This window comes from Lithobates pipiens, unplaced genomic scaffold (assembly GCF_037356315.1).
Source record: "Lithobates pipiens isolate NorthernLeopardFrog02 unplaced genomic scaffold, aLitPip1_a1.2 Scaffold_22, whole genome shotgun sequence".
NCBI classification, from domain to species: domain Eukaryota; kingdom Metazoa; phylum Chordata; class Amphibia; order Anura; family Ranidae; genus Lithobates; species Lithobates pipiens.
Genome location: NW_027507784.1, coordinates 105,026,419 through 105,038,545, shown reverse-complemented (window position 1 = coordinate 105,038,545; position 12,127 = coordinate 105,026,419). Strand labels below are relative to the sequence as shown.

General features: G+C 42.0%; 1 protein-coding gene across 3 annotated transcripts in view; it reads left to right on the top strand.

The window, feature by feature from the left end:
• The first annotated feature begins 4,686 nt into the window (after positions 1 to 4,686).
• Positions 4,687 to 12,127, top strand: part of LOC143924028 (intelectin-1-like) — a 65,137-nt gene continuing 57,696 nt past the window's right edge. Inside the window, exons 1-2 of one of the 3 annotated variants that reach the window (XM_077448051.1) lie at positions 4,687 to 4,778; positions 9,244 to 9,340. In XM_077448051.1, coding sequence (XP_077304177.1) covers positions 9,277 to 9,340 — 64 coding nt within the window. In that variant the 5' untranslated portion in view covers positions 4,687 to 4,778; positions 9,244 to 9,276. Of the gene's footprint in view, positions 4,779 to 7,775; positions 7,983 to 9,243; positions 9,341 to 12,127 lie in introns of those variants that run through there. The other 2 variants (XM_077448053.1, XM_077448052.1) reach the window with 2 other exon arrangements.

The window sequence follows — 12,127 nt, the reverse complement described above, 5'->3', positions numbered from 1 at the left end:
GTCTATGCTAAAGAAAAACCCATTCACAACATCCAGACAAGTGAAGGACACTCTCCAGGAGGTGGGCATATCTTTGTCCAAGTCTACAATCAAGAGAAGACGTCAGAAGAGCAAATACAGAGGGTTCACCGCAAGGTGCAAAACATTCATAAGCCTGAAGAATAGAAAAGCCAGATAAGAGTTTGCCAAAAAACATCTAAAAAGCCAGACTTGTCCTGGAAAAGCATTCTTTGGACAGTTGAAACTAAGATAAATCTGTACCAGAATGATGGGAAGAAAAAAGTGTGGAGAAGGCTTGGAACAGCTCATGATCCAAACCACACAATGTCATCTGTAAAACATGGTGGGGGCAGTGTGATGGCATTGGCATGCATGGCTTCCAGTGGCACTGGGTTATTGGTGTTTATTGATGTGACAGAAGGAGCGGTGATGAATTCTGCAGTGTTTAGAGATATACTGTCAGCCCAGATACAGCCAAATGCAGCAAAGTTGATTGGACGGCACTTCACAGTACAGAAGGACAATGAACCAAAACAGTGCAAAAGCAACCCAGGAGCTTTTGAAGGAAAAGAAGTGGACTATTCTGCAATGTCCGAGTCAATCACCTGATCTCAACCCAATTGAGCATGCATTTCACTTGCTGAAGGCAAAACTAAAGGCAGAAAGACCCACAAACAAAGAACAACTGAAGACAGCTGCTGTTAGAGCCCGGCAAAGCATCAGAAAGGAGGAGACCGGTCTTTGGTAATGTCCATGGGTTCCAGACTTCAGCCAGTCCTTGCCAGTAAAGAATTCTCAACAGAATATTAAAAATGTACCTTTTATATGATTTATATTCATTCGTACAATTATATTTGAGCCCCTGAAAATGGTAGGACTGTATATAAAAATGGTTGCAGTTCCTAAAATTTGTACTTGATATTTATGTTCAACCCCTTAAATTAAAGCTGAAAGTCTGCACTTCAAATTTATTTGGATTGTTTTGTTTTAATTTTATTCTGGTGGCATACAGAGCCAAAAGTATGAAAATTATGCCTGTGTCCAAATCTATATGGACCAAACTGTATTTACTGAACTGATAGTGTACTTTTAGTACCAAGTCTAAAACAACACAACATCTGTCATCCCATACCTCAAATAACATAAACGAGCATGTTTTCTATCCATTTGGCAGGACTACAAAAGTGGTACAATATAAAAAACGTTATTAGTGCATGTAGCTCATACTTTGGTGGGTAATCTGAGGGTATGAGCATCTGACAGGGTGCCAACAGATTATATTATAAGTAATGTTTTAGTTTGTCATGCAGGAGTCAACCGTCTGGTCTAGGAATGGCTCCCACTACCTCCAGGTGCAGGGGGTAACAATGGGGATCCAGTTTTCCCTATCATATGCCAACCTGTGGGGGGGGGGGAGCGATGGCTTTTTGCATCTGAAACCATGTTGTGAAACCTCTGCCACATTGACATGTGGCGGAGGTATATCGACAATATTTTCATCTTATGGTCTGGCCCCAGTACTTTGTTGAGGGAGTTTATCCAAGAGTTGAACAACAACACATTTAACTTACAATTTACTTTTTTTTTATGACATTCAACAGATTTCGTTTCTTGATCTTACCATCTATAAGGGATCAAATACCTTACTGGCCACAAATTTAGATCACAAACCTACAGATATTAATGCCGTATTACATGCTTCAAGCAGTCATCCCAAACATGTCATCCAGGGAATTCCAACAGGGCAAAACTACAGAAATTGTACCAAATCTGAAACTTTTGAATGAGAAGTATATAATCTACAACAACACTTCTTAGGCAGGGGATATAGTAAAATAAAAATAAATAAAGTGTCAAAAAAAGCTTATCGTAGGCCTAAAAATAGTCCACATGATCTCTTACTCTTTCAGGGAGAAAATATTACATCCCAAAATAAGACCAGGTTAATTACGAAGTTCAATGCAAAATCTGAACAAATTCGTAAAATCCTTGGCAAGCACTGCCTATTCTGGCAGAAGATGATATATTAAAATAATTTGTCGACCCTAAACCCAGTATTACGTACAAACGATATCAATATATCTGTGGGTTTTAAATAATAAGGGGGCGCTGTTAAAGTGAACCTTGGGTGATACGAAAAAAGTGCTAGTGCTTAATAATACCTCAGACGCTATTTAAAGTAAACCTTAAGTGATACAAATAAAGTGCTAGTGCTACTAAAGTAAGCCTTAAATAATGCGGATAAAGTGCTTAAATAATACCACGAATATTGCATAAATCAATACATACTCCAATGTACATTAAATAAATACAATCAATCAATTTAAATAAATGTCCATATATATAAGCAAAAATCTGAGCGAGTGAATGCTGTGCCCCATCACCACTTGGAAATATTGCACAAACACATCACCCGGTGGTCGTTATGGTAAGTAGTCTACTCACCAACTCACCATGACCCCTTTATAGAAAAAGACAGGTCAGGTGAGACTTTTGCAGATTTGAGGAACTGCCGACCTTGATGGAGAAATACAGCTTAGGTGCACCAGGAATGATGTTTCAATACACGATTGCTCAGGAAAAAATATAGAGAGAACGGGACCATGGCATAATATCGTTTTATTTTTAAAATTAACATAAAAAACAAAATGGCCAAATAGCCTCTTACTTTAAAAGTGCCCTGCCTCGGCACTAGAGGGAATGAGCGTGTCATGCTGGGTTGGTTAGAAGTTAGCCGTGCTGCTCCCGCTGCTTGAAGTGGAGTGCGTTCTACCCCCTGGACCTCGGAAACCGGAAGTTCAGACTAAACGATGTGTCCGGGATGCGCCTCAACTCATGTGAAAAGAAGTTGATGTAGCTCACAGTATGGTTTTTGTTTGATTCCTCTCCAAAGGCTTTCTTTATGGGGGGAGGGTCAATATCAATATATCAAAGATGTGGTGACATCCAGTCACTACAGAAGTGGAGGCTCTAATGACCCCAGTGTCAAACTCCCTTTAGACACTTTTCCACGTGGGAATTGTGGCTATTGTCAATTTATAGCAAATATATCCTCCCAAACTTTACCAAATGGGAGAAAAATTTCTGCTCAACATTTTGTCTCATGCCAGACAGTGAGCATTGTATAAGCCTTTTACATTGTACATAGTAGGTGAGGTTGAAAAAAATACACAAGTCAAACCTATGTGTGTGATTATATGTCAGTATTACGTATTACTTTTACGTGGGTAAAACCAAACACAGGTTCTGGGAATGTATATGTGATCATGTCAATTACACCAAGAGGGGCAACCAGGAGAGCCCCGTAGCTCCCCACTTTGCCCAGTGTCACGGATACATATCAAAGTTGACTAGTGCACTTTTGGCCTCTCAACATACTCTTATTAAATACATCTGGTATTTTATTATTCGAGGTGAGATTTATGACCCCCCCCCCCCCCTTCCATTTCCTCCCTCTCTGATGGTTATCGTGGATATCTGTATTTGGATTTGGTATTCTTGGATGGAGCCTACACTTCTGCTGTTCTTTTTAATATTTATGTATAAATATAACATTATGTGATTTTATATGGTTTTGTTATATTGATTTATTACCCTTTGGGCACTTAAAAATCCCCATTTCCCATAGCCCCCCTTCACCATCTTTCACCCGACTGCCCCTGCTGGCATGACTCCTCAGTACTTGTGAGGTGGCCTGCCCCCTGTCAGCCCATTCTGCTGGGGACTGGCTGGGGCCCTCATGAATAATCCAAGCAGCTCCTCCCTCTACTTCTGGAAGCTTCCTCAAGGTTACAGCAAGAGGGGGAGAGATGCTGCTTGATGAGTCACCCAGCCTCCCTGAGTCACTCAGCCCTGACCCAGATTCAACCATGGCTTGGCTAACACTAACAACTATGTACACTAGCATCTAGCTAGAGTGCTACACATATAGGAGTCTACTCTACACAAAGACCAAGCCACATCTGTAGGCATGTTTAGTCTAGTATTCCCCTGCATATAAACACAAGGCCATTGTTGGTTACTATTGTATAGTTTGGGGCCAACAGGTATCTGAATTATTGATATACAAACATAGTAGTAATTTGTACAAAGCAAAAAATGTACAGGTTTGTGTAAGAGCTCATGCACACTGCAGCTCAAAGAAGCTGCTCCTCAGGTGTTTGAACTTTTTTGAGCTTAAATTTTTCTCTGCCCTGAAACTTCCCTCCATGTTAGCCAATGTGTCCATGCACACTAAAAGCTGCCACAAACTGAGCCCAAAGTTTGCATCCCCCCCACCCTTCCTCTGCAGCATTCTGGGACACTTCACAGGTCCCAGAAGACTGTGGCCCATTCACAAAGCGCAGCGCACTAGGAAACCGGCTGTGAAGCAGAAAGGCTTCATTGCCAGTTTCCCTTTGTCAAGATGACGGTTCCAGCACCTGATAGCCGATTAAAGAATCAGTTTGGGTAAGGGCACCACTGGATGCCTGGACAAGTAAGGGCTCTAATTTTAAAAGTCAACAGCTACAGTATTTGTAGCTGCTGACTTTTTTTTTTTTCTGAAGGAGCCTGGAGCTCCTCTTTAATGGTACAAGGTATTCCAATGTATATACCTAAATATGGAGCATAATTAGGAATGTCCTTACAACAGCAGTTATGCAGTTATTCAACCATTGTTTCTTGATCATCATGTTAATGAACAGAGGGAATTTGGTGTTCATTTACAAGGTGTTGTGTCATTCTGGAAATAGCAGACAGGCATAATAGGGCTTCAAGTAAGCAAGCAATATCAGCAGGTAAGAAATAAATTCATTTTCTCTTTTTTCTTATTTCAAATTATATTTTTTGTTAAAATGTCTTTGCTTCTCTCCCGTGATATTTAGATTAAGCTGTGGAGTTTTGGGTATAACAGATTTCAGTTTATGAAATCTTTTACCCGGTATTCATATTCTTAGTGTTATATCTGCCAATTCAGCATAGTAAGCTTTTTTATTTTCAATGAGTTTGTTTTGGGGGTTAATTTAGGTTATGGTTATTGGATATTCTTCAGGGTAGAGAGAAGCTTACATTTGGGGGTACATTACACCCAAAAGTGGAACTTCTGCTTATTCTGCTTATACGCTTCCTCTACCCTCCGGTACCACACTTGGCACCTTTCGGGGGGAGGGAGGAATGGGTACCTGTTTTTGACAAGTCCTCTTTCCCACTTCCAGAGATAGGGGTTGTGGCCCCCCTCCTCCTTCTCCCGCATGCGCAGTAGGGAACCAGCTGTAAAGCCAAAAGACTTCACTGCCAGGTTCCCTTACCAGGAATGTGGCAGCAGCACCTGTGAGTCGATCTGAAGATCGCCGGGGGGGGGGGCCCACATTGCGGGCTCCATGGACAGGTAAGTGTCCTAATATTAAAAGTCAGCAGCTACAGTATTTGTAGCTGCTGACTTTTAATCTTTTTCACCCAGGCTGAACCTCCTCCACTCATAAGGGGCACAGGGGCGCCACCCCCCTAATCCGTGTGCCTGGCCCCTAATATCCATGCAGGGCACTTGATGCATGCATTTCAATGTTTTTTATTTTTTTTATGAAACACATGATTAAAGACTGAGGCTCTAACTGGCTTCAAATAGGGTGAGCTCAGAGTGCAGAGCAGTGCACCCCTAGCCCACCCACTAGCGTGACATTAGTGAATCAATATTCACTAATGTCTTCCTGCTTTTCCTCCCAGCCAATCAAGAAGCGGGTCTTAAGACCCAATTGTCCAGGAGTCCTAAGACCTGATTGTCCGGGAGTCCTAAGACCCAATTGGCCGGGAGGAGAAGCGACCGCCGGGACTCAGGAGGATATGCAGGGGGGATGCCGCCAAAGCCGTGACCTGGATGGGGTAAGTGTGGGGCTGGCGGGTGGGCGGACGGACGAGCATGCGTTCGATCGAGTGACGGGGGGGTGGGTTTGTTTGCCGCCCCCCACAAAAAAATTGAGCACCAGCTGCCACTAGTTTAAAAGTATCTTAGGATTAAGAGTTATGTTTTGAGGGATTCGGTTAAAACTGTATTGAACCAAAAACAAAAATGTATTATAATGCACAATTGCACCTAAAAAAAAAATCCCAATAAGCATATATTGTTTGCACAAAAGTTATAGCGTCTTCAAACTATGGGATAGATTTGTGGAATTTTTATTTATTTATTTTTTACTAGTAATGGCGGTGATCGGTGACTTATATCGAGACTGCAAAATTGTGGCAGACAAAATGGACACCTAACTAACACTTTTGACACTTTTTGGGGACCAGTGACACTAATACAGTGCTAAAAAAAAAAGTACTGTCACTGTACTAATGACACTGGCATGGAAGGGGTTAACATCAGGGGCTATGAAAGGGTTAAATGTGTTAAAAGGGTTAAATGAGTACTTGCTACCTGTGTGGAGGGTACAGTTCCCACTTGTACAGTGGGAAGGCAGAGATCCGTGTTCCTGCTTAGCAGAAAGACAAGATAACTGCATTCCCTTGGTCACAGAACAACAATCTACCTTGTTTACAGATCGCCATTCTGCCTGTGCCTCGAATGATCAGCGAGTCCTGGCAGACATCGCATCCGTCTGACCCAATGATTGGACACAGTGGGAGCCAGTCACTGGCAGCTGGCGTGCGCACCCCAGACCCAGAAGTGCAGAATCGTGTAACTGTACATGATTCTACACAGAGGGGCCACCGCCCTGCAGTAAATGTAACTCCAAATAGCACATTAGAATCATGAGAAGGATATTTAAGATCATACATGTAAGAAACCACAAAGTTTCATCTAACATGTGGTAGCCCAGCATTGTATCCAATACAGGTGTAAACGAGGGGAGACCCCCTCTGAAAAGAAATTGTAGTAGTGTGGACATAATGGGGCAGTCGTCTCATTGACCGATGAGTGGGAAGAAGCTTGGATAGATATGAAAGGCAAGAGGAAGGAAAGAATAAAAAAATATTTTAAAAAAAGGGTAAGGAAGGAAAAGGAGGAATGCAAACATGGATCCAGGAAGTAGCCAAAGACTCAAGCCCCACCTGATATTAAGGATGTAAATTAAGAGGAATAGTGAAAATAGGACCATACTGACCACGTGAGCCGGTATGCCTCTGTTCTGTCTTTTTCCCAGACTATTGTGTGTTCCAGATGGTCAGTTCTGTCTATTTTACAAGCTCATCCAGCCAGCAATGGTGGCTCGGTCTGTTGCCAATGTCTGGCTATTACAAATCGAACAGCAGTAAGGAAATTATTTGTTTATAGGAACATGGCAGCATTAGACGTACAGTAATTTGGGACCAGTTGGGGAATCAATCACCCACAAGCCTGTCATATAGTTGCAGTATATCGTCTCAAAAGGGGGTGATCCACAGGCAAGTGCCCCAAATTTGGGTCATAATGCCATGGGCCATCAAACATTATTTTTGTTTTTTTTAATGCAGCTTAAAGGTTAAGGGGTATCTTCAAGTTAAAGGGGATGTAAACCCTCACATATACCCAGTGAAGTGAATAGCCTTAAGCAGTAGACAAAGATGAAATAAGCCCTCCTACATAAGTTTACCTGCAGTACTCTCTTGTCTACACCCCTTCAAAGGTGCAGATTTGTGATAAAAGCATTATGTATCTGTGAGGAGTACAGAGGAGTGGGTGTAGAATGGCAAATACAGCTCTTAAACCCTGTGTGAGAGCTGATTGGAAGAAAGGGAAACACCTCTTCACATAGGCAGAGGAAGGAGGGATGTATTCATGCAGAGTTCTATTCTGAATAGACAAGCTGTGTGCATATCTCCCCCCGGGCACAAATTTTATCTCACATGCTGGAAAAACTTCTCAGAAGTGACTCAAGCTGACAGAAGAAAAGATAACAGAAGAACAAAGCAACAGAGAGAAACAACACTCAGGGCTTTGGCGAGAGATAAGTAAACACTGCAGATATATGTGCTTAGTTCAAAGTTCTGTGATTGACTGTGGATTACAACCACTTTAAAGGGTAGGTTTAGTGGTACCAAAAGATTAAGCATTACTTATTGAAAGGTTAGGCTAAAGTAAAAAAAAATTTATGTTAAGTTCCATTGAAACATTTTTTTTATATTTTGGATGTAGTTGGGAAAGTTAGTACTGTTGTTTGTGTATTAGCTATGAATATCACTGATTACGGTGCGAAACGCGTCAGTTTTCCTGTACCCTGTTATTCCTTTTGCTGTGGATTTTTTGATTTTGTTTTGATGTGACCCACATTGTTTCAATTAAAGATGGGATTTGAAGTATTTTTCCAGTGTGCGGCTATCCAGAGTTTTGTCCTGCTTGTTTGCTCATACTGTTGTTTGTGTATCAACTGGAGGCAACTACTCTTATTTTCTTAAACGGGGGTGGGGGGGTTAATTTTTTGTGTTATAAATTATGCTTTGATGTTATACTTTTAATTTTTGGATCTACTCAATTACATTTTTTCGGTGCTTATATTTCATGGCCCCAAAGTGATTATGCCAAAAACAACTTTACCTTTTTCACCATGGTGAAAAATAATGTGTCAACTACAGATTTCTATAATAATGGAGAGGAAGATAACTATGCAATGGGCTCTACATTTAATTGCAAATCATTAGGCTTCATTTTTACAGGTGCCTACACCCATAGATCATGGATGGGCCATGTCATTAAGTGACTGGAGCCACCAGGTGCTGCTTGCAAGGAGCCTATTCATTTCTATGGGAATTGAGCAGCCGAACAGACAGAGCTGCTCATCCCAATTTTATAGCCATGTAGGTGAGCAGCACTGAAACCAGACAGTGTGTAGTTCATTTTCTTTAGAAAGTGGCCACGGCCTGAGTAAAAAAGCCTGTCCCCTGACTGCATCCTGCAGAGAAGGACCCTTGTCCTCTGTAAGACGTGGTTTCTATGCAGAGATCTGGCACATCCCTGAGTCAGATCTATAGCTCTGCAATCGGCAAAGTTCATACTCCCTGCTGATTGGAGAGACCTAGCTCTGACTTGGAATGCTGCAGAGAAACCACTGCTTCCAGAGGACTATGAGCCTTCTCTACAGCATTCAATCAGGGGGCAGGCTTTTCAACTTGGGCTGTAGCAGCTTTCTAAAGAAAATCACTGTAACACTTTGCACACTTTTTTTCTTTGATGCACTTGGAAAAGTGCAGATCCCGAGCATTTCATATAACAAACCTCAAAACTGTCTCCATGCATGTATCCATGTAATATATGTGTATGTATTTAAAGCACTTTATTTGTTATAGATCATTGATAGTTACAACACTGCCAGATGAAAGATGTTGCTGCACATTGTGGTTTTGTTTGGACTGCTATTTACTGAGGGAAAGGCTGCTGCTTGTGGTAAGTAAATATTAAAGTCCTTTAACCACAATACAAATACTATAACTGCAATGCAATTTCCATGCATTGAGACGTGTTGCAGTGCGCAGCATTAGGTGGACCAATCAGCTGTAATGCACTTATCAGCCCTAATGCATGAGAAAAATTGGTAATGCTGCATTTTTTGCTGCACAAAACACCACAACACACATTGTGATAGTGTGAACATGCCCTAAACTGTATTTAATTTAATAATCAAGTCTTTCCTTTAGTTGAAGATGAAGTGTGAAAGTAAAAAAAAAAAAAAAAAGTCAGGTTTTTTATTGCTGTCACTGCTCTAGTTACTGTTACCAAGTGAGAGAAAATGTAAACTTTTACAACTGCACAACAGGAGGTGAGGGTAAATATACAATTTATGACATTTGTCTGGGGACAACTGTCTACAAGGGGATTTTTCTTCACTTTGGTGAGATGACCTCTTACATCCTGTTGTATGTCCAGCATAGAAAGTGAAGGTAAATCTCTCACATGGGACACAGACCGCAAAATAAATAAACCTGACTGGTGTTTTAACAATTTCCATCTTAAGCAGGGGTCCCCAAACGTTCTAAACAAAGGGCCAGTTTACTGTCCTGAAGACTTTAGGGGGGCTGAACTTTGGCCATTGGGGGTAGAAAAGGTTTTGATGTCAGTGGGAAAAAATTTATTGAAAGTCAATTTTCATATTTCAGTGGAAGTAATTGCGCCCCATCATTGGTGTCAGTGGAAGGAATTATGCCCCATCATTGAGGTCATTAGGAGGAATTGGACCCCATCGTTGGTGTCATTGGGAGGAATTACACCCCTTCATTGGTATCAGTGGGGGGAATTATGCCCTTATGTTAGTATCAGTGGATGAAATAGTGCTCCAAGGGCCGGATAAATTCAAGCAAACGGACGTATCTAGCCCCCGGGCCACAGTTTGGAGACCACTGACTTAAAAGAGAAGTATGGGAATCAGTTTTTTCCCATAATCATACTTACCTGGGTGGATGCAGCATCAGTCTGATGCAGCATCTGTGCCTCTGCGTCTCAACACTGAGAACGGAGCCATTGAACACCGCCAATGGCTTGGTTCTCTCAGCTCCCTGAGCAGAGGGCTGCTGCCCGTCAATCAGCAGCTCTCCTCTCTGCTCTTCCACGCTCACTGGAGCACTGAGCTGTGGAGGGGCAGGGAGCGGCAGTCCCAGCAGTTGCCATGAGGATGAGACAGCTATCAGTCCAGGCACCTGGTGGACTTCCATTGTCGTGCCTGGACTGATTCCAGTGACGTCAGCAGAGTGTGGACTTCAGACCGCTCTCTGCTGAAAACGGGTCACAGGAGTGCAAAACTAATTGCACTCCTGTGACCCATAGGAGAGGCGCAGCCAAACGAGCTTAGGCTAGACTCCTTCTTTAAAGTAAATAGAAAACTGTACTGACATTACGTACACCTAAAGCTCAAGTTTAGCTAAAAACATTTTTTATCTACAACTTTAGTTACATTTAGTTACATTTCTGTAGAAAGTTTCACTGCAGGGCTGCCCTGTCCTCTTCCTGATGCTGAACTTCTGGGGCTGTGTGTGTTGATAACTTCAGATCTCTGGGTTGAGCTGCACAAACACCTTCTTCACACAGTTGTTTACATGCAGCCAGCGGATTCTTGCAGCTGGAATGACTGGGGCACTCAAATAGCAATGGCTGCTCAGCCTATTTAACCACTTAAGGTGAGTCCTATAGTAGTTTTACTGCCCCAGTATATACATGATCCGACTGTTTAGGATCTGAATACAGACAGCAGAAGCCGATCACCAGGTGCACAGTACCCAATGTCCTCCGGTACCCAGCAATTGTTAGGCAGGGAGACAGAGCGGCGGTCTGCCTATGTAAACAAGGCAGATCGCCATTCTGACAGGAAGGAAAGGATGGAATTCCATCTCTTCCCTTAGTAAAAACACCTCACACAGTATAGTAAAACATTGGCTAGGCACAAAGGTAACCCTTTGATCACCCCATTCCCAGTCAGCGTTATTAGTACAGTGCATTTTTTAGCACTGATCGCTGTATTAGTGTCACTCTTTCCCAAAATATGTCAGTTGGTGTCAGAATGTCCGCGGCAATATCACAGACACTGGTCGCCGCCATTACTAGTAAAAAAATAAAAAAAAATACAAATATCCCAAAATTTGCAGATGCTATAACGTTTGCACAAACCAATCAATATACGCTTATTGGGATTTTTTTACCAAAAATATGTAGCAGAATAAATTTTTCTTTTTTTCATAATTGTCAGTCTTTTTTGTTAATAGCGCTAAAAATAAAATCCGCAGAGGTGATCAAATACCACCAAAACAAAGCTCTATTTGTGGGAAAAACGGACATACATTTTATTTGTGTACAGCATTGCATAACCGTGCAATTATCAGTTAAAGTAACGCAATGCTGTATTGCAAAATATAGACTGGTCATGAAGGGGGGTAAATCTCCCGGAGGTTAAGTGGTTAAAATATTGACAGCCTGACAGTTGCCACCCTTGTTCGCATAGCTGCACACAGAGTGGATAGCTGTGGTTATGGATGAATGTCCAAGTCTGGACTCGGTCAGCTGTGTCTAAGTTCAGACATCCTTCCCTAACTGCAGCTAACCACTGTCAGCCTAGAATTCTTTTAAAATGGCTCAGCAGCCGCTACTGTTTGCTTTCCTCGGGCATTTGTTGATTCTTGCCACTGGAATCATCTGGCTACATGTAAACGGCCTTGTAAAAGAAACATTAGGATGATCTGACAGGGA